Source organism: Atractosteus spatula, chromosome 2, assembly GCF_055471065.1.
Source record: "Atractosteus spatula isolate fAtrSpa1 chromosome 2, fAtrSpa1.hap1, whole genome shotgun sequence".
Taxonomy (NCBI): domain Eukaryota; kingdom Metazoa; phylum Chordata; class Actinopteri; order Semionotiformes; family Lepisosteidae; genus Atractosteus; species Atractosteus spatula.
In genome coordinates, this window is record NC_142707.1 from 22855570 (window position 1) to 22879289 (window position 23720).

General features: G+C 34.9%; 2 protein-coding genes across 6 annotated transcripts in view; one reads left to right on the plus strand and one right to left on the minus strand.

Moving 5' to 3' along the window:
* The window catches only part of runx2a (RUNX family transcription factor 2a), a 93504-nt gene that overhangs the window by 42608 nt on the left and 27176 nt on the right, over positions 1-23720 (minus strand). For both annotated transcript variants that reach the window (XM_088935073.1, XM_088935065.1), the window contains exons 2-3: positions 11363-11625; positions 7204-7360 (exon numbers count right to left, since the gene is read on the minus strand). In XM_088935073.1, coding sequence (XP_088791199.1) covers positions 7204-7360; positions 11363-11625 — 420 coding nt within the window. The remainder of the gene's footprint in view (positions 1-7203; positions 7361-11362; positions 11626-23720) is intronic.
* The window catches only part of supt3h (SPT3 homolog, SAGA and STAGA complex component), a 234686-nt gene continuing 222498 nt past the window's right edge, over positions 11533-23720 (plus strand). Inside the window, exons 1-2 of one of the 4 annotated variants that reach the window (XM_088935094.1) lie at positions 14435-14478; positions 15755-15790. In XM_088935094.1, the coding sequence (XP_088791220.1) occupies positions 15764-15790 (27 nt within the window). In that variant the 5' untranslated portion in view covers positions 14435-14478; positions 15755-15763. Of the gene's footprint in view, positions 11665-12754; positions 12814-14403; positions 14479-15754; positions 15791-23720 lie in introns of those variants that run through there. The other 3 variants (XM_088935110.1, XM_088935085.1, XM_088935102.1) reach the window with 3 other exon arrangements.

Genomic DNA, 23720 nt, shown 5'->3' on the forward strand with positions numbered 1-23720 from the left:
TATTTTAATTCTTCATAAATTGATATTTGAGTGGCCTATAAAACCTCATTGTCATTAACTGTCCAGGAAAAAGAAAAAGACCATACACTTGATACCATTTTTTTAAACATCTAGAAAATGATCAGTTACATTTTATGTTTATAAAAATGTGGAGCTCAAACAGGTACCAATCGTATTTTTTCACATTTCTGTTTGTTACATGAAGCAAATGTTTTGATTATGTTATATACAGTACATAGCATACACTATTCCATTCTGTGTGTTTTCATTTCAGAAAAGAAGTGGACAAGAGGTAGCCACTGGGTTAGATTGTATTTTCTGTCTTTTTAAAATTATTGTTGAGAGTGGATCAGACTAAGTACTACAATCAGACATTGTTGCAGCAGATTCCACTACAGCTTTTCATAGAGACTTGAAAGCACACCTGCTCTTTGTCTGAACACTCCCTCATACATGCTCTTCAGTAAACAATAAGTAAACAACATTAACCTAGGTTTCTAGATAGTGATCTTCAGTATGTCAACACAAAGTATTGGTTTCACTAATGCCCATTCAAACAATTATATCTCCTCATCCTGATTTCTCAGTACATGAAAGCTATGTAGATCATTTTATTGTATTTTAGATTTAGTCTGTTTTGGATTTAAGCCTATTCAGGTCATGATTACAAATTAATGCATATCTGTTCTTTGTTATTAGCTTCCTTCTCTCAGCCAGGATAAGTGTTTTACTAGCTAATGTGTTCAGTCCAGTATCTAAAATGTAGTGGATTTATACAAACGGAGGATGCGTTTGTTTGTCTGTCAGCAGGTAAAGAAGTTGCATGAGGCTTACAATGTATTATTATACAGTATTATACAGTTTCCGAGCTGCCTTATAAAATACCTGAAAACTGTATTTGTAGTTCTGGAATATACACAGGCCCTTGCTTTGCATACTTTATGAAGCGATACAGTGTCATTGAACTGGCATTACTGGCAAACCACAGAACATCAGGGGTATTACACGTTTTCATTTCATTTTCATTTCTTAATTAAATTTTTTCCAATTTTCTTACATGCAGGTTGATAGAATTTTCATTAATGTTTTGCCAAAGAACTTCTCGACATAGTGCATCATGAATTGACTTTGTCCCCCCCCCCCCCAACACACACACGGTCTTACTTGCATTGACTGGCTAAGTAACAATGTAAGATAAATATATCAATATCAATGAAATTAAAAACAATTTCCACAATAGTGGGCAAAAGAAAGTGCCCAAGGAAGAAATCGGAAAATGAGAATGATAGAAATGACTGATTTATATATGCATGTTGTAGATATAGTGTATGCTGTTTATATCATGTTAATAAATATCCTTTCAGCATATTAAACCAGAAAGGATCTGATAAAGAAACTAGTCACTAGAAACACATAATTATTGGAAATTCCCTGCTTACAGGAATGTTACATTAATAATAAAGTATCAGAAATTCCACATGACTGGACAACATCTAATTTAATAACTTTTTTCCGCTGAATTCACAATGTCTTACATATGCTTGCATAAAGCTTTTGCTTTGTCTACCCAAGAAAGCACACACATAAAAATGGTTTGAACAAAGGATATTGAACACAAATCCAATGACTAGTGCAGGACTTAACAAAGCGCTCAACAACATTGCTTGTTTAATCCTTATTCGCTTTTATGGTAGCATTGCGGTCACACACAAAGAAAACAGGAGAACTGATATATAGCACTGTTTAAATAAATGCCTCTTTCTTCAAATGCAGCAGAGGAGTGACATCCTCTCCAGTAAAAGCATATGCCCTCTCATGCCTTATCTAGCATGTGGTTCGTTATGGAGACAACAATAGAAAAAGAGAGGTGAGAAATGAGTTACGCTGTGTGAGAGCTTTTATGTTCAGTGGTCAGTGGATGAGTTTATATACTCTCCCAGTGACACAAATCTCCCTTTCTTGTGAAAAGTAAGAATAATCCTATTTCTGCTTAAATTAAAATGCTAGTTTAAAATCAGTCTGTTTTAAGAAGCTAGATGTGAACGAAATTAGGTGAGAGCTTAGCTTTGTCAGAGCAGAAGTGGAGTGAGAGTAACTGTGCAAAACAACCTGGCCTAAAGAGGCGTTTCTCTGAGCCTTTCTCTTTAGGCTTTTTATAATGGCAATACACAAAGGCAATAAAATATACAATGTACTTGATGGTAAAACATACCAAAACATGTGTCTCTTTGTTTCAGCCAAGAAGCTAAGAGAGGAATGGTTGGGAGGGGGGAAAGATGGACCAGAGACTCTAAGGCAGGGCACCAAATGTCAGCACTGGAAGAACAGCACTCCAATGCTGTACACAAGATATACTGAGAGTTTGAAGAGAAGAGCATTTTTAAAACAGATGAATCTATTTTGAGTTCCACAGAGTGAATCACACAAAGGCAATAAAAAATAAGATGTAAATTATGGTAAAACATACCTTTAAATTCATTGTCTTTTTAATATCCTAGGCATTTGGTGTTTAATGTAAAAAGATCATCACAGCAAACACAAGAAAGGTTACAACAAGCAGAAGCCACTTGGCCCATCTAATTTGCCTTGTTGCTAGTAGCTAATTGACACAAGTATCTCATTCGAGTGGTCCTTAAAAGAAGCCAGGGTACCAGCTTCAACAAGATGGATGAGTAGCTTGTTCCATACTCCCACAACCCTTTGTGTAAAAAAAACGTCCTTATGTTTTTTTTTTAAATGTACTTCCATGAAGTTTTTTTTCACTTGTTTTCCTTGTTAATGTTAAGTGTTGATTCTGAAAATGACTTTTTCAATGCCTTGAAGATTTCACTGTTCAAGACTAAAAATGTTCAGTTCATTTAGACTGTCGGTGTAGGACATTCCTTAAACATGGTAATGTATTTGGTCATTCTTCTCTGGACTGATTCCAGAGATGCAATATATGTTTTATACTGTGGTGACCAAAAGATCCTCTGAATTTTCTTCACAACATATTTTGGTGTAGAGTTTAATTTAGTCCAAAACAAACGCTCAAAAAAAAATCATTCAGAATGTATGCCACTGTGAAAATTACAGGTCCTATCTTAGAGTTCCCACAGGAAATCACTGCTATTGTTCCTGATACATAAATGTTGCAATTGCAATACTTCAGGCTCCTGACTGTGGGAAACTGTCAGTTTAATGAGTGGATCACTGAGAATCTTATAATTTTAGCAGTGTTTGTAAACATGTTTGTGCACTCAGATGAAAACTGCCGTAGCATTGGATACAAATTATGCAGTCTAAATTTCACTTCTCAAAATTTACAGTGGTAAAGGGAAAAATACTATTTAAAAAGAACACTGTAATTATGAAATACTGTAGGTCCAAAGAAATGTTTCTTCCTTTTCTTCAGCAGCTTTAAATAAGAAGTCTGTTATGACTATAGTTATATACCATGCATGCAATGATCTAAATATTTTAAGCTGAATATTTGTTTGATTACAAATCCTTTATTTATAATTTTAACTTTTAAAATGTTATAATTATGGGTTATTAAGTTTTATGCCTATGTTTTCATCTTTTTAGAAATTTGTCATCGTGTAGTAAAAGAAATATTAGAAATTATACGGGAATACAAATAGTATACATACATGTATACATTATAAATGTATAATCTTCTGCATTATTTTAAAAAGAAGACGTACATTATTCATATACGTTATTCTTTTATATTAGTAAATAGACTATTAACATAACTTTCAGCAATGCAATATAACACGTTATACAATATATTTTCAATGCTACATTCCCAACACTCAGCAGCTACTCCATTGACTTTGATAGATGTTCCAGAATTTTTTGAATCTTTGAACAAGCTGTAAGCATTTGTGTTGAGAATTCTTCGCTGCAATTTTTGAGGCAAGCGATTTTTCTTTTATTTAAGTCAAAGGTCAAGGGCTGAAGCATTTGAATGGTTCACTCACAGCTATGGTTTCCTGGCCACAGACATAATTTCAATTGGATTTAAGTAACGGCCATTCCGACACTTTGATTCTTATTCGCTTTAGAAATTAAGCTCTTGACTTGGCCGTATTCTTGAAATCATAGTTCAGCTAAAATATGAAGCCATTGTACGTCTGAGAAAACCACAAATAGTATGTGTCATTTCAGTCAGTAGTACGTCTTGTTATGCTTGGCCTGTATTGAGCTGTTCTTTTATGGACTAAACTACCAAATTTTTCCAAGTCATTCTTTACATCCTTTACCATCATTCTGATTTCACAACTTCTCAAAGAATCAGTCTTCCTGTTTTTGCAGATATTTTATTTAATCTCTCTGGTTTTGTTGTCTGTCTTGGTTGTACTTTTCAGTTTAAAAGGCTATGCTGAATACAGCTGTTTCTCAATAGCTTCCTTCACTTAGGTTTCTTGACTGACATGTCTCAATTCAGAGAGGGTTAAACAGTTAATTGCGTGTTAAATTAAGTACTGCTATGTCTATCATCTCCCAGTTGCATGCAATTCAAAGCAAGAGAAAGTATTTTAAATTGCCCTATGTTAACAAGGAGTATTAAACTTCAATCTGATTTCATGAGGCTTTCAAATCCTAACAAAAGTTAATGGATCATAACAGTCATCTATGAGAATTGGGAGGAGAGCTTTACTAATTAAATATTTGTGTAATGTCAGTAGCAGACAGAGGAATAATCTGTTACAAACATTTTGTTTTCGTAGTTAAAAGGCATGCACTAATCTGCCAGCAACATCAAAAAATGTTTAAATTGTATCATGCTTTTTAATTTTAAGATTTGTGCAAAGTAATACAGTAGCCTATTTTAGATGGAATCTTTTTGGCATTTACTTGAACTGTACGATAGTTTACCACTACTTACAGTATGTGGAAATTCATACGTTTGTTTCAATGTTTTAGTAGCAGTTTCTAGACCTAATGTAGACCATATTAACATTCATTATTTGCCTATGCAATATCAGTTTTTGTACTGCACTCAAAGAATATAATTGCAGTGTTTCTTTGTTATCTTGCTGCATTGTTCTTCAAAAGCAATGTGAAATTGTGTATGTGACCTTCTATAAAACCTATCTATTCCTATCTATTCCTTATCTGGCAGGAATAGATCTTATCTGGCAAACAAACTCACAACCAAAAAAACACTTTAAGGTGAAAAACAAAAGGATGCCAGGCATCCCATCTGCCAGTGACTAATGAAAATCTAACAGAAATTAAATTTGATATGATCAAATGCATAGGTCTGTAAAAAATAAACTTGGGATTAGGGGTAGCAGGGTGCATGTGTGCCTTTGAATTGTAGCATATCTCACAAAAACATTTACTCGTTCTCTACTGAGTATTGAGGGATAAAGGAGGTCTATGTGCAACAGCTCAAATTTAAAATAACTCTTGCAGTCTGTCTCTTATATTTAGCTATATTAGAATTATAATGACAGGCCTCAGAGTCCAAGTTGCTTGAAATATGCTGGCTTCGTCTTGGGCTAGTAACACAGGAAAGAAGTCGATAGCACTGTTTAACCAAGCACATGGTACGGATTGTTTGATACAGACTGGAGAAAGTAATTTTTCATACCATTATGTACAAGCAAATACATTTGCACTGTTTGTGTTTGTTTTTTTTTACATTATATTACTTCCACAGTCGGTGATTCACTGCTCCGTGAAGTTTGTGCACAGTATCCCAACTAACTTTCCCAAGAAAAAAAACATCTGATTGAAAGGCATTCCTAAGCTGTTGAGGTAGAAATTCAAAGGAAAAGCAGAGCACAAGCAAGCTCTATGGGCAAAGGAGGCCTACAGTACATCATGTCCCCTTTATCATTTCTCCTCACCTGGGAAATTATTTCCGGATGTAATTATTTCTGGACTGTGAAACCATCAAGGCATTTGCCCAGATCTTAATCTGAGTGGAAGTAACTACTTCAATTCAACTATCTTGCTTTACAATTGCTGCCAGTCTAAAATAATGCTTTTTCAGAATGACTGTTAAGTTTTGGTATGGCTGGTAAGACAGGGAGATGACAATTTAAGGGGAGTTCTGCATAATTCCCTTTGTGAATGTATTTTAGACTGTTAGATTCACCTTTCAATGGGAAGTAACAAGCTACAAACGTGATAAGGGGAAGACCTTTAAATTACATTTAGTTGATGCATCTGAGGAAATGCCATTAAGAAAATCTTCCTATGTGAGTTACTAACAATTACTTATAGCTTGGACAGGCCTTTTATAAGAAGCTTTTTAGTTTTGTAATACTCTGTTGACAATGAACCTTTTTATTTATTTTAAAATGGGACAATAGACTTGATTTAAAGATAAAAACCTTGCAGAAGGTAAGAGTGGTACAAAGACCAGACAGTAGTGAGAGTCCAGGCTCAGCCACTCAGAAATGACAGTCTGGAGTTCCCAGAGGGAGCTCTGAGTTTGGAATAGGACTTTTAGGGAATTAGAAAACTTATAATTAGCTGAGATTTTCTCAGCTAGCAGAAATACAGTGACCCCTTTTGTGGGATAGAGTAGCATCCTTTGGTTGCTGTTTTCTATTCTAAAGTTATTTTTACATTTTGACCATAAATCTCTGTTTCTCAAGGATTGTCCAGGAGTCAGCTTTGCATGGATCCTTGTTACCAGCTGTTTCAGGATTAAGACAACACGTGATGCTGTGCATAATGAAAGACAATAAACTTATCAAAGGATGAGGCCAAAATATGAGTAGTAGTAAATTCAAACACTTAGGAACAGACAATCAGAGGAAGATAACTCTCCAAATCTGCAAATGCTCAGATTTAATATACACTACATCTCTTTGGGACTAAAAGAAAAAGAATAACTTGGAATTACCAAAATGTTATATAAAACTTGCTGGAATTCCTAAAATACAGTCTGTCTGCAGCCTGGCAGTTCTCTTTAATACAGCAAACCCCCATGTCTCATTCTACTTCCCTTTATGTTGTTTTTGGTTGGCCTACTCTGATTCCTATTCACTCAATTTTTTTTTTGCTGTTTCACGTATTGATGCATGCCGATCCATTCTGTCTCTTCTTTTCCGGTCAATGATTGCATTATGAAGTGTTACTGGTATCATCAGAGTCTTTCATTTAAGTGGCAGTTTGGATATAGTGTGTAAGCGTAAAGAGAAAGGGAGATAAAAATAGGAAGGAAAAACAAACAAACACAATAAAACATCAACATACCTCTTCCACTCCTGCCCACAAACCTCAGGTCATTAAATCTTGCCACCTGGTTCTTCATGACAGCAGAAGCATTTCTCAGTTCTGCTGAGTAGTTCTCATCATTTCCTGCCATCACTGTGACAACTGTCCCATCAGGTACCTCCCCTAGTGCAACCACCTGTCAAGAATGGACCCATAGACATACATAACCATTACCTTTTCAAGCTACGACATGTGCTATACAGTACCACAGTGGACAATGGTAAACATGGCTCACCAAATTATACGATACAAACATTCATAATACACTCAGTGATGATAAACAGTGTTGTGAAGCACACATTTTCTCAAAAATATCTTCAATGTATTCATACCTTAGGTAAAGGTCGGGTTCATATTTCATATCCATAAAACAATTAAATTTCACTGTGCCACACTTTGAGTTAATCTTCCCACTGCAACTAGTAAGCAATGGCCGCATTACTTCTGTGTTAAAACTCATTACACACTGGTTTGTCTTCCTAAAGCCCTTGCTTATTGTTTGCTAACTGAAGCACTTCAGTTGCCTTAAATTTTTGTCTTCACTAGCTCCACCACTGGTACAAGTAGGTAGTGTCCCTAATGCTCACCCATTAGTGACATTGCCTGCAAAAGCAAGGGTTATGTAAAATAATTACTTCATGTTTTTCTTTCAAGTTTGAAACCACAGCCCTGGACAACTAAACCCACCAAAACCTGGGGATACTTGACAAACAGTATAGCGTCACTTAGATACAAAGATATAAACTCTGGATTCAGACTAATGCTGTCTGAAACGTATGACCCAACCGGTGCTCCAAATGAACACTTTTAATGTCTGATCCACAAAGGAGCCCCATTGATCACTTATGTTAAATACAAAAAATCATAATTGATAAATAAAACAAATGTAATTAGTTTTACAGTTGATTAAAAATAGAAATTTCTCATTTTAATTATATTTTTAATTTCTTTTTTCTATTTTTATTGTCAAGAAAATAACACCATAGGCAGGGTATGCAGAAATCATCAAATTGTCTGATAGGCATAGTGTGTCTGCTGGTTCTTCTTTTAGTGGGACTGTAACCATATCATTTTTGCAATGTTACTAGAAGCAGGATATGTGGCATTAACAATGTCAGGGCAAGGTTTTATCCAAAGTCCTATTATTGATTGCCGAAAGTCTAACATACTTTGATTCAAGCTTGTAAAATCCAAGAATCCTAGTTCATTACTACAGTATATATTTACTTATGTTACAAGAACTATATTTTTATTTAATTAACCTAGGGATTATTTGATAGCTAAAAGCAGCTTCCACTTTAAAAAGAAACTGAGAATGTATATTGGGTAATGTACAGTAAATGTAGAAAAATGATTATGTAATCCTACCAAAAAAAGTAATCTTCAGTTAGAAGGCTCCACCATTGGTCTTGTAAATATGATGTGCAATATCCTTTGTGTTCTAATTTTAGAAGATGAAGTAACACTCATGTTTTTTAACAGAAGAGATGTTTAGGATGGGATATGGCACATCGAATAACTGTAAAATGCAGGGATAACTTGTGGAAAGCAGGAACACACCATCAGCGATGCATAAATAAAATAGATTTTAAACATTTAAATAAATTACAACAAATAGTGTTGTATAGACAACTGTTTGGAGAAACGATTTTAATGAAATATTACCTTACACTTTAGTCAGATTTAGCGAGACGTGATAAAAATTAGGAGGAATGATCATTTCTTTCACAGAAATGCTCAGAAATGCATTTAGAAAATCTATACAGTTCTTTAACCATTTCAGGTTAAAGCACTTCACAATGTTTATCTTCCAGATTTCAAATATTTGTAATACCCTAGGACTCATTTTAGAGTCAATATTATAAACTATTTTACAATGTTTGAATTTTTCCATAAAACTCTTCTCCTATAAAGAAAATACAATGAAATTATATTTTATATGGCAGGCACAAACATAAAACTTGTCACAAATGACAAATTATTAATTTACAAATAAGACCATATAAGTATGTATGCATTCATCATAGCCGTTTTTATTTCGTAAATTTATTTTTTATTAATATCTATACAAACCTGACACAACTATGAACTATGTTACAGTTTTATGGCATTGCTTGACTTCTACAGCAAACAAAAAAACATAATATTTTGCCACTTCACCAACGTTTTTCCAAGTTTAGAAAATCTATTGCACACACCCCAAAGTAGAACTTTAGTAGAAAAAAAATCTTAACACGTTCATGTTAACAGGTATTCAAAAAATAAGTCCCTCTTTATTGTTTTGTGACAACTCTATAAAATTGAATTTATTGGTAAATAGCGATTAATGGAAGATAAGTATAGTCTTGACAAAACAATAACTTTAAACTGGTAGAATTGCCTGCTGCAGTTTAACGTGCCATACAAATGCATGACATCCTTGTGTGGATGCCATGCCTTGTACATTGAACTGATAGTCAGTTTTTATAATTTGAAGGGTACAATGTTTGTGCAGTAGATGTATCTTAAAATTAACAGTAAACAATAAACTGTTTTGTAGCATTTTCAGGATAATTTGATTACATTTAAAAGCTGTCTTTCAATTGTCGCTCTTCGACAAGCCTGATACGGACTGTATGCTACAACTTTGAAAATGTGTATTAGCTTTCTTGGTTTCATCGTAGAGTCCTATCAGTTTTGTGTGCTTTTCTATTGCTTCTAAAAATCCATTTGCTGAAATCATAACAGTTGATCGTTACAGTGAGCAGTAAGAATATATCAATCATGAACAATATATTATCCGTATTTGCCAAAAGCATTTTTCCAACAGACAATACAATACAGACAATACATACTGTAAATGACACTTAAATAAATATATATATCCACAAAATGATAAAATCCCGAACAAAGTAAAAGTTTTGAATAGCATAAGATAAGTGGTGCAGTTAGACGTTAGTCCTTTTACCGGTCCATTCCATAGGAATAATCTTCCTGCTGAGTAATTTGCCGTCTTCACAACCTCAAAACCCCCCCAGCCACATTACAGCGCATCACTCCAAACCAGTGAACCAGCATTTAGCATTATTTTATTTTATCAGCATTTAACTTACGACTCCGGAAGCTGTGTTTCAGTTTCCAACATTGACAAGTTAGCCTTATGTACACGATCCGCAGTAGCAGAACTGGCCTGAACAGAAGCCGTTGGGTTCAGTTCATTAATTACACCAATATATACGTCTATATACTGTATCTATACCAGTAGCGAGTATCTTGAAAAAGTGATATTTAATCATGTAATAAATATGTCACCCTGTGATCATTCTATCAGATTAAAAAATCGTTCGAGCTTTTATCAAGTTGTACTTGAGTATCCGTCTACTTTAAAACTTTAAAAAGTGAATTAACCATAAGCAATAAGTACAATAAGTAATGCAAAACCCTAACACAGGCTTTCTACCATTGTCACGGAGGTAACTATTACTATTGCGTAAACGAGCCATTGTGCCCAATACACTTCTTTCAACCTACAGTAAATGCAGTTACGGAACTGCTCATTTTTTGAGCAAAGGAGACCTTTAAAAACATAGAACCATGGCTGTAAACTTAGTAAAGAGGTGAATAAATTATTAAAGGTACATACGATTAATGCTAAAAATAGCTTCTGTATCTCAAATTTCAGCTGTCTGCAACACTAAAGTAGATTAACCTTGTGCAACGACATTTCTGTTTTGTGTAGTATTCCTATACAAACATTAAAGTTTATTGTTTATCTTGTCTACCGCAGCGCAACAAATGTGGTGAGTTGGGCTACAAACTATAGGTGATAGAAATGCTAGCTGAAAAAAACCATGTTAACATAGTAGATTCTTAGTTTAGCAGATTCTTAATCTCCAAAGAAATTGCAATTCACTGAAATATGACTACATATTTTTTTAAAAAGCCGTCGGCATGATTTGTGATCAAAGTAGCACCCGTTTTATACAGAACAAACCATACCCAGTTATGCGGTTTTAAAGAGAAAATACACGTCTTATTTGTCACTTGCCAGTGGCACTAGATTTATCGCTTTGATATTCTTGCATGTAACTTAAACTACAAGTAGAATGAAATAACAACTGAGGCAAAAACATATGAGGCTACATAGACATTGTCTTACCTTGAATGCTACAGGTAAGGTTTTGTTACACCTCCAATGTGACGGCAGGACAGAGCAAAGGAAATTCGGGCTGTCAGTCCGGACTAATTCCGCAGGGTGATCAGCGATGATTTCGACCATGGTGCGGTTATCATGTGGCCGAAGTCTAGGCACAGCTGGAGCCGCCTCTTGCTGTCCTGTCGCTGTGCTCACATCGCTCATTTTCCCGGTGACCGGTTGTAGGCTGTTGGACGGGGGACTGAACCTCCGGCTGGTGCTGGGATCTACAGGAATGCGCATCACAACACCCAATATTAGCAAAGGTAAGGCGGCTGAAAAATGGTTCTAAAAAGTGACTGTGTTACAAAACTTCTAGCAACAGGAGGCTACACGGGTCTTTGAGATAATACAAAATCTCTTTCCGGATCTGCCCTCAGCATTAAAAAACGCGAAAAGAAAAACTTTGTCAGAGGCTATGTGGTCCTGAAACGCAACACGCAGACAATGTTCTCCCGGGTAGATGTACAGGGAAGAGCGAATGGAATACTGCAGTCAGTCCCAAAAGCAAACTCAGAAACGCTTTAAAAGTTCTCTTCAGTTTAGAATGGATTTCGCCTATTTTAACTTGTATTTTCCCTTCGCAGAGCTTAAATAGTACGTTATACATATAGCAAGAAGTCAGCCTTTGTCTTTCTCGTGGACGTTTTTAAAAAAATGACAAAGATTTCAGCCTCTGCGAATTTAAACGCTTCCTCATCCAAAAAAGAAATCCGCCTGCGGAGTTATTAACGTCTGGTGCGTGTAAAACTGCTGAAGCAATCCATTCAAATTTCTTAAAAGAAAAAGAAAAAAAAACCCTGAAAGTCTTTATGAAGTCAATATGGACAAACCGAATCCCACACACCAAGTGCTTCATAAAAAATCTTAATAAATTAATATGCGAACTGCCAGAAGAAAATCATAAACAGTTGTTAAAACCAACGTGCTCTCAAAATGCGCGATATTGTTCCTTAAAAAAGACACCAACGATTGTATTGTCAAAAAATACGTTTTTTAAACTGTTGTTTTTTTTCATGGATCATTATAAATTCAGCATCTTGTAGTCACCCTGTTCTTTGAAAGTTATCCCCGATATAATGTCCTGGTCTCAATGATTTTTTTAGTATAGGGTTAAAAGGTTCGTTGATCCCAAAAAAGTTGCGGTCGATAGGATGAAGGAGCCGAAAAAAGCCAGTTTTTTGTCCCAAAATGTGGTTTGTCTTTGGAGGCAGGGATTTCTAATGCTCAGGTTTTTGTGGTTTATATATACAGTACTAGGCGATCATTATGCTGATGAGACTCAAGCACGTGGTGTCTGAAGCCAGTCATCACACTGCATTCAAAATAAATAACTGAATACTTCTGTCTGTCCTGAAATGAAGACTTTTAAAATCTCTGTTCAGCTCACTCACGTCAACAGCAGCGCAAATCCTGTACGTATGCTCGATTTCTTTGTCACGTTTAAAGTAATGAAAAAAACACTCACCAGTAATCTGTTAATGTAAAAAAAAAATCACAATCCTATCGTTTAAATGCATTTCCTTGAATGAATGAAAAGTAATAAACGTCCCCCCATCCGATTATTAAGATGTAGTTGGGGAAAAATTCCATTTAAAAATGTACATACCCAGTCATAAAAAGGGAAACAAACTCGGTTTTATGAAAACTTAAAGAATCCTCTCCTCAGAGATCTTAAGTCTATGTTTGAAAGTGTACATGTTTCAAGTAAAAGCGCTTCCACTTTCTGTAGCTCGGTCTTTCCGTGCGCGTTATGTTTGACTTAAAGGGAGTGACATACTGTAGTGTAGTGAACCAGGAAAAAATAGCTGACTGCAATCACTGTGAACTGCGTTATTTTTATCATTACTATTTAGACTCGTGAAATAGCACAGGCACAGAACGAATCGGTACCATCTGAGAAAAGAAAATACCGACTTTGTACAAATTCTTTGCTCCAAAATGTCTTCCTTGTTACTAGAACTAACAGAAACTTAAAACGAACAAACTGGCAGTTCGAGCAGCAATGACTCACTTCCCCTTGACTAGTCTGACTCAAGGCTTAGATGAGAAAAAGACATTCAAGGAAGTTTTTTTTTCGAAAGCTCGGTCGCAGGGGAGAGCTGTAGTACAAGAACAGCGTTATTATATCAGAAATGACCATAACTGAACAACTTAGTATGGTGCGTTTATTTCGTTGATAAGTATTGTGGTGAAAATTCCGTCGTTTCCAGAATATATTTTACCTTACCTTTGTAATTGGCAAAATACTGGAGTGTAGCAGCTAAAGAGCTAAGACTAAGTGATACTTTATCTCGAGAGCAATTCACAATTGTACAAAAACGTGACTCGTTATGCTTTTCTTCTTCGAAAGTATACGTTTTGTAACAAAAATAGGCATGTTGCTTATTGAGCCACTGATTAAAAATTAAACCATTTCCCTATATTTATGTATCCTGATTTTATTTCAAATGTTGTTATCAAGCATTATGTTTTAAATTATACATTGGTCATTTTCCCATAGAGACAAATATCATTTTATCTACCATAGTTATTATTTTTATAATCTTATTAAAGTATCTTAACAACAGAGCTCATCAGCAGAACTAGTGATTTTAACACCTGCTGTGATCCAAACACATGTAAAAACCATCTATCTGTCTGGACTTTACAGACGGCGCCTGGGGCACTAAGTTTGGTCATATTTAATTAATGCTATTTTGAATTTGTGGTTACTGGCCGTTCAAACAGTCTAACGTAACCTTAGACAAGACAGACCTTTAGATAACCCTACTACAATCGCTAGAGATCAACAAGGCGGCACATATATTAGGCATTTTGCTGCACAATACTACAAGAACTACAAGTCCGCAAGTACTGTGCGAAAAGTCAGCGGACGTCTCGGGATATTGCGTATATTTTCTGGCGACGGAAAGATCCAACTTTGTTGTAGTTTCAGGCAGTAAGCAAACGATTATGTAACAGATGCGAACTACAACACCCAGAACACGTTAGAAAGGTGACTCAATGACGTCAATGGCAAGTTCTTGTGTTCTGTATGGCAGGACTTATGCACGAGGTCGGAACTGAAGTAAATAAAGGTAAGTAACCTGCAAGGTAAAGTTACATTTCAAGGAAGCGGACTTCCAGCAGTTGAAAGTAACAGTTGTTTATCGTCTAGACTAGAGCTAGAACAGCTTAACGAAGAAATAAAGCCAAAGACAAAAACAGTGCATTAATAAAATGTTTGCTTTTATGGGTTAAACCAGCAGACAGAAGAGAGGTAGTGCATCAACTTATTTAGTGCTTATGATAAATAGTTGATGCACAGAGTGAAAATAATTTTCACCAGGCTCTTTTATTTTTCCCTGATAGGGTTGAATTCCTTTAATCTGTTTTAGTCTCAATACCGGCGTTCAGTGAGTGTTTGTGCAGTTTACCAGAAAATGTAACCTTCCCTGTCAGATTGATTTCAGCGACACAGATAAAACACAACACGTTTTTTATAGAAAGTATCATGACACAATATAAATGAAGTGTTCAATGTAATCTTGTTATACCCTTTATTGCAGGTATTTAAAATGCTCGGCTTTATGTCAGTTCTGTACGTTTTGCTACATTTCATATTAACAAATAGCACGTGCTTCAAAATCTTAAGGGGTGCTCACTGCCGGATAAAATGAAAACATTATCCCCGCCACCATTAAGCTGTGTTTTCTAGGAGATATTAGCTGCGTGGTTTGTTTCGAGTTAGCATAATTGTAACTAGTTCAGAGTGCACTACCTCAGTGGTCCTTACCTCAGACATTCCAGCAATTTCATACGTGCCAAATTGTATTTTTAAGTTACAATTGGTGTTCATGAAAGACAATGCGATGTGCTTTTATTTAGATAGAAACAACATTCATTTATTGTGGAATTTAATGTTCGCATCAAATCCGGAGGAAACGCAACGTGGCATATGTAGTTGTTTAACAAGCAAAGGCAATTGTACTTTCTCATAATTAAGCTGAAATGTTTATAATTTGTGCATACCTTTATGCTTTTTACAGATAATTCAATAGGAAATGGAAAATATATTTTTGTAGTAGATCAGGTGGGTAGGTGCGTCAGCATGCGTAGGCTGCAAAGGAACAAGTAATAGGTTTATTCCATGTTGAAAAGAGAAGAAAGAAAACACAAAGTTTCAGCCATGGAGCCTTCTTCAGGTGTGAGAAAGACGGCAGTAAGCAAAGGTAATCTAGCATAGCACAACTAAAGCTCGGAGAGAGGAGGAGCAGGGGACAGACAGAGTGGCCAATCAGGTAGTGTGAAGTGAGTTCTGTTGTAACATTGAAATGTTTACTATAGTCCTCTACAATGTTTTTTTTTGTTTAGGTGGGTACAATGCATATGGACATATACACAAAATATGTAAGTTCTGTGGTATTTTGTTACTGGGTATTTAAGTCTAAAGCATTGAGTCACTATTTCATATACTGTCACGGGCATTAAAGAGTCATTAGGTGGTGTACATCCAACATTCCTCCATTTTTTCTTTCCTTGTCAACTCCATCTCATGCAATAACATGTAAGACTGTAATGACATGTCATTACAGTCTTACAGAGTTTATGCCATTTGACAGCTCCTTTCTGTGATAGGAATACCAACAAATTATTCACCCAGGCTCGTTGTAATAACCGAGCCCTATCCACATTTATTCAAATGTGTCAAAACATACTCAGAGCGATGTATTACCAATTGAGCCAATATATGTGTGGATGTTATTGAGATGGTTGTCTTTTCTTTTTCTGCTAGAGGGCTATTTTATTGATTACATTATTTTCTTCCATAATTTTAATATTATGTATTACAGTTATAGAAGTATAAGAAAATTAGGGATAGTTGTGTGTTTGATTGAGAGTCTAAATCTGGAAGTATCAAAACAGTGTGAAGATGATACTTTTAGTGCAAGATGTTTCCTTTTGCTTTTAATGAATATGACTTTAGTTGTGAAATATACTTTGCTATAGTATCTTGCAGTACCATTCCACGCCCTAAAAATACATCAGGAGTATACACAGTAGACATAGCTAATCAACTTTCCATTAAAGAGTCCAAATAACACAAATGGCACAAGATATATTTGGATTATTAAATTAACAAAATGATCCAACAATAAATATCCTAGTGTGAATGTCTGTGAGCACTGGGATTGTGTAAAATTATGTAAGTACAGTCTGAAAACTTTAGGGAAGGTGGATCTTAGAAAGCAACTCTTTAAACACCAAAGACTTCTGTTAGATATTTCCTGTAACTGTTTATCAGTCTTTCTCATCTTTTATGTTTTTTTTCCAATTATTACTGACAGAACTGCTTCATGTTGGTGGCATTTCATGGTTTTCTTGGAGGAATAGCTCTCTTCAGGTCCTTTCATAACATTTCAGTAGGAATTAGGTCTGGATAGATAGATACTTTATTGATCCCATGAGGGAAATTGCAGAAATATTGCCTTGACCAATCCAAAATGTGGAATTTGCTCTTCAGCCTTCCTGATGTAGATTTGCTTGTGTGTTGAGTATCATTGTTTTGCTGTGTGACCGGCTTTCAGCTCATCTTCAGCTGACGAATAGGTAGCCTGACATTCTCCTCCAGAATTTGCCGATACAACTCCAATTTCACGGTTCTTGTCAATGATGACAAGCTGTCCAGGTTCTGAGGCTGTGTACCAAACCGTGATACTCCCACTACCGTGCTTAATGGTTGGGATGACGTTTTTCTGTTAGAAGGCAGTATTTGGCTTTTGTCACACAAAATGTGTCTTATTTTTGCCAAAAAAATCTCTAGTCTTGTGGATTGTCAGGGTGCGCTTTGGCGAACTTGAGACAGGCAGTAATGTTTTATTAGAGAGAAATTGTTTCTTCTGGGTTATGAAAACATTCAGTTCTTTTCTGATAAGTGAAACATGGACACTTTCATTAGCTGCAGTGAGAGACACCTGCAGATCTTTTGTTTGTGATTGCTGGGTGATTTAATTAATTTCCTTTGGGCAGCTTGGCAGGATGACTGTTTCTAGGTAGAGTTGCAATGGTCTTAGATATTTTCCCTTTGTTAACTGTCTCTTTTAGTGGTTGGATGGAGCCAAAGATGTTTAGAAATGTTCCTGGGACCTACTCCAGACTTATGAGTATATAAGTATTGTTGAGGTCCTCTGAAATCTCTTTTGTTCTTGGCATGACATGTTTTCAATAACCTCTATGGTAAAGACCAAGCTCACAAAGTGTCTGACTCTTATGTAGGATAGGGCTACCCAAACGCAGTCCTTGTTTACTTGTTATCCAACGATTTAATTACCTGATTCTAAATACCACGTTAATTGTGCTAAGTAAACTAGGAGTTCCCTTGTTTCACACACTTAATTATTATTCATTTTTGCTACTTCATACTCGGATAACATTGAATAGGTAAATATTACTCTTTCAGCTGTTTAAGAAAACACCAGTTTTGATTAAGCAAGAGTATATATATAGTATATATAAAACAAACGTTTTTTTTTCACACTGTATATTTTAATTTAAGAGTGAACAGTGTAAGATGAACATTTAAGTTCAAAGCCTATATCTCAAAATTGATATAATTTATATTAAGGTGTATATTTTATTTGTAGAGACTTTCTCTGTTTTAATTTGTGTCATCTTTTTTTAAAATTTAAGTTTAAATGGGAATGTTCACAAGAGTCTTGTGAAAGGCTCTTATCACGAGAGTCTGAATGACAATCCTAATTTATTTTGAGGGTAAAAAAGCAAACTATGAGTGAGGCACACTGATTAGTGATTGTACAAAGCAAGACATATCAAGATAACAGTTGAACTGTTCTAAAAATGATCACTTAACTTTTCAAGATTTAATCATTATTAAACGCAGGATTTTAATTTTGCCTTGTTTGAATGCTTTAGAAATTTTTAAGGTTGAACAACATTTTGCTTTATTTGTCCTATAATTAGTTCAATATTTACTGAAGATGAGCAGCAAATAGATTGTAACTATGAAGTGATAACTGACCATGGAGTTGAGATATTTAAAAAAAAAACATAGATAAAATTATCTCACATCTGCAACCAACTTAAATTTACAGTACATGTTTGGATTGTTTGCTGGTGAGAAACAAAAAGAAGCTTTGCTTGGGAATTTAGTTACAGACTACTTCCTCTGTTAAACAGCATTTTCAGCAAGGAGTTTCCCCATCAGGACACGCTGGTTTAATCTGTATGGCCAGACTGAAAAAAATTCCACATCACTGTCTGAATTTAGACTGAGTCAGAAAGAAATATATTGAGAGCTTTCCAGGGGGCTAGACATTAAGACAAAATGTCTGATCAAGAGAGATTTCTGGATTTGTTTAGTGAATTGTGAGATGCATTTAATCAACTTTAAAATTGTATTAAATTGTGGATTTTCAAAGCAATGTTACATTAATTTGCTTTTTCCCAGAATGTTTTTGTTTATGGAATGTATTTTATGTTCATATAAACAAGAAAATCACACTCGTGCTTTGCAATTGAATTAACGAAGAATTCTGTATTGTGATTTAAGAAATCCAACAAGTTAATTTACTTGAACCAATTAACATGTAAAGTTGATGGTAAAATGCATGCACAAACAATGGAAGATGTTGATCTCCAGCTTGTGGTTTTATATGATGGTTAGATTTAAAAAAATAAACATGTCAGTTAACCATGTGTCTGGAGGTATTGCAATTGTATCTTAAAAAGCAAATTATCTTTTTGTTGGCATATCAATAAAAAAGACTGACTTTTTTTCTGCCAAATCTAATAAAGCAACATGCAATCGATGAGGAAAACCTGAATGGGGTTAAGGACAGTTAGGCATAGCAGTTTGGGTTATCCTGTGGTGGTGAATATAAATCTTCAAGCACATCATTGTTTTTCCATTGATTTAATTTATATATGCTCCTTATACTTGCGTGTCTAATTTAAATTATTAGTGAATCTCAGAAGAAAGTCTAAGAATGGATTTAGTATTTGACAGGATGCATAGGCCTTTAGGTTTATGATGGTGCATTAGTAAAAGATTACTGACATTTTGCAAACAGTGATTAAAATCCTAGACACTTACAAAAAGATAGTTTGGAAAACATTATGAAAAGTCAGAATAATAGAAATGAGATTTAATGTATCGTATTTGCTGTTTTAAATATGAGCACTGCCATTGAGGAGACAAAACAAGGTAATCTTGTGCAAAAGGTCTTTGCTTTGGTCATGCTAAATACCTTCCCCCATCATTGTTTCGAGAAGATAAAGATTTGTTTGACATGTTTCATCCAGTATTAAAGACGATAAAAGGATAGAAGGGTCATTTTAATATGCGTTTCCTCTGTTTCATTTTAAAGCACCCTGCCTCCTTTCTCTTTTGTTTGTGTTCCGAAGCAATTCGTCAACATTTCTGACTGCAGGAAAAAAAAGATTTTGCATGATTTCATATCATATGCAAAGAACAAGGTGGGGAAATGAAGTGTGAGCCATGCGCCATGCTTGACCTGAGGATGTGGAATTGAAACAAAATTTCTACAAGGCAATGACTCGTATTTGCCACTTCATTATAGGAATGAAAAAGAAGGGAGATTGGGTTACATGTCATTTTGTGCCTCTCTGAACACCAGTATGTTTTTGATTTCCTTAAAAATTCTGAAGATCGACTGTAAAATTATGGGGCTGATAGATTGGAATAATTGTAATTAACACTGTAAATAAATCCATATTGAAACAGCATGTCACATCGCTGTAAAAACTGTGGCTTTTTATGTGTGTGGAGCTAGAATGAAATGTTTTCCATATTAAGAATGTTTATCTCAGTTGTTAATTTTTTTTTATTTTGTGTAATTTCCAGAGCACTAGAGATTCTGTATCTATCCTGGAAGGTTCTTTGTCTGCTCAATGTGAAAGGCCTTCATTTGAGCATATGTTGACCTTTTTAATATTTCCATATAGTTTTAAGTCACAAGGAATGCAGACTTTTTAAAATATAGTTTAAGATTAGATAAACAAACATGCTAAGTGGTTCAACTCCTGCTTCCTAGGTTTCTTGGCCAAGACTAAATTTGTAAAATTGACTAGGCGTCTGTAGAAAGAAAAAAAATCAGAAGTAAGGCAACATAAAAGTCAATTTAATTATAGAAAAACTGCAATAAATGGAAAGAGCTGCCTTATTCTGCACATTCAAGCAAAGTACTGTATTAAACCTTTGCATGTTGAAGTAATCTGGAGCCATTCTGCACATCTGAATTCATTTTACCAAGTATGGCGACCATCTGCATTGCAATTCAAAGCAAAACTGCAGCACGTTAACCCATGGGGGAAGATTACAGTAGGATTTGAATTTTATGTTAACTGTATTTATTGGAGAAAATTGACTGGAGAGTGCTTCTGCTTTTGAAACCCTTTTTTTTGTTTTGTTTAATGTCCGGAAGAAAGGAAATAGAACGTTCACATGGCTCTACTTTGATCTATTAAAGAAGTTAATTATTAAACCATCAAAAAAAATGTGGGCTGGGGAAGTAATTATTGAAAAGAGCCTTCTGAATTATTGTCTCCTCATTTCAAGAAAAATTGCTGGGCACCTGTGTGATTTGATAGATAGTTTGGTTTGCTCTATCAAGATAGTGGTTTAAGTATTAGGTAAAAGTGAGCCTGCTGCTGGGAAACAGGTAGCACTGTTTACACGTGACCAGCAGGGGATGGAAATGTCAATAGATTATATTTTCAACTGTAAATTTTTCTACATTGCTCAAAGAATGTGTAAAATTTGAATGTCTCTCGGTATAAATGACAGCGTACATGTCCTCACTGTTAAAACAAGTTGTTTACATGAAACACCTTACTTGGACAGTTAGAAAAACCTGAGAAGCACTAAACAAAGATATAATTGAAACCAAAAGTATTTTTAAGTTATCGGGTAGCCTTTTGTACTCCCAGATAAACTGATGGGGTCAAAAAATACCATATTTTGGGAAGTTTTATTTCTAGCAAGTTCATGTGAGGGAAACTGATTTTTAGTTATTCACCTGTAATGCTTTTGTGTCTCAACAAGAGATAGAAATAAGAAAATGGCATTATTCTAAGATCAAATGATGGTTCTTATCTTATTAGCTTTAAAGAAGTAGCTTATGTTGTCTTCTTTTTTGTCATCTATTGTCCTACTTGTTTTCATATAGAGTATACAGTATGTAAATATATTTCAGATACTGTACATGTGAGGTCAAAGCCTCTGCTTTTGTGCTAAAAGCCTTCAACAATATTTTACTTCCTCATCACAGATCACTTTTGTGAGAGCTGAAAAGATATTCTGTGAAAGAATAATTTATTATGGTATATAGTAGTCAGAGCTGAAAAAGAAAAAAAATTAGCATAGAACACATAAAATATATTATCCCTGTGAGAAGTAAAGCCGTTTGAAGGTTATCAATGAAGTGCAGTTTTATGGTAACCATTCAAATGCAGACACATGGAATGAAAACACATGTCATGGCTCTCAAAGTAATTTGGATCAATAGTTGAAACGTAGGATCCGGTAGGCTTCATTAAAAATACTCAATAAAAGGTAGGCATAAAAAACAAAAGACAAAACCGAAACTTTCATTAATATGCAATACAATGAAAAATAGCTAAAATTGCCAAGTTAAAATAAAAGCACCTACATTTTTAGAAATAATAGTAATAATAATACCTTAAATTGGCAAAACAAATAAAATAGAACTTAAGATTGAAATGCTTCCGAGATGCTAACTTTACAGTTCTTTAATAAAAGAGGTTCAAAAGAGAGTTTATTTTTCTGGTTTCCTCTTATATATTGATCTAACACTTGGTAATTCGATAATTCTTCCCATTTAGAACTCTGAATGTAGTAAAATCAGAATCAGACCTGTGGCAACATTATTATTTGTATAATAAACTGTGACATACCAAAAAAAAAACAACAATAAAAACTATCCAGACAAAATCTCATTTACAGTTACTGGGCTGGATATTTGATCAGGTGTGCATGTTTTGTTTTATAGTAAAAAACATTTTGAAGTAATTATACTTTATAGGGTGATACAATTTGGTTGAATTGCAATGTTTTAAATAACTTCTATTTAATAGCAGTTAGGCATACATAGTATAAAGATTTACAGAAAGCATTTTAATTTGAAAAATTAAATTGAATTTACTTCTCTCTTATCCAATACTTAACAATGTCAGTGGCACGCAGCCACATAAAAGCACATATGATTTTCTGAAAAACTGGTTTCCAGTGCTATACATTTCTTAATTTTTGTGATACTTAGTATTCCATATTTACTAAATAGCAAAATAAAGCACGAGATTCATTAAACTGATTTGAAATTAAATAGAGTTAATGTAAATAATGAAGAGTAATTTCAGGACTGACCAGGCAGCATATATGTGATATAGAGTGTCTGGCAAAAGTATTGAGACCCTTCCTATGATGTTTCCATCCATCTACATTCTAACTGCCTCTTCTAATTCAAAGTTGCGCTTGGAGAGCAACGAGCACAAGGCAGGGTACACCTAGGACGGCACACCAGTCCATCGCAGGGAAGAAACACAGACACACTTACACCTAGGGCCAGTTTTCACAGAAGCCTAACAGTATGTTTCTGGACTGTGGGAGGAAACCCACACAAACACAGGGAGGACATACAAACTCCACACAGATAGCACTCCAGACCTGGAATTGAACCAACTATAGCATCACCATATCACCCCTGTTGTGTCTTATTTTGTGAAATTACAAAATTATATAGACAGATTTTAAGAACTTTAAATTGTATTCAAAACCTGAATGCTCTATCTGCACAATCTGAAGATTTCTAAGGGTAAGAGAAGTAAATGTCAGCATAATCTAAAGCAAAAAAAAGCAACAAATGTGTTGATTGCTTAAATATTCAGAACTGTGAACTTAATATTTGGTGGAAGCACCTTTAGCACCAAGCAGGTTATTTTAGGTCAGTCTCTACGAACTTTGTACACAGGCTTGGCAAAATTTTTGTTCATTCTTCTTGGCAGATTTGCTCAAACTCTCTCAGGTTGCTTGAGAATAATCTGTGGACAGCAGTTTTTGAGTCTTTCCAAAGATTCGCAATAGGGTTCAAGTTAGGACTTTGAAAGGTCACTCAAGCACATTTACTTCTTTAGGTACCTACTTTCTTAGTGTACCTTTGCATTTGTGCTTTGGATCGTTATCCTACTGAAGGTGATTTTTTGTCACAACATTAAGTTTCCTCAAGTATTTGCCTGTATGTTTCTTAATCCTAACAAGTTTTCAGTTCCCTGCTGTGGAGAA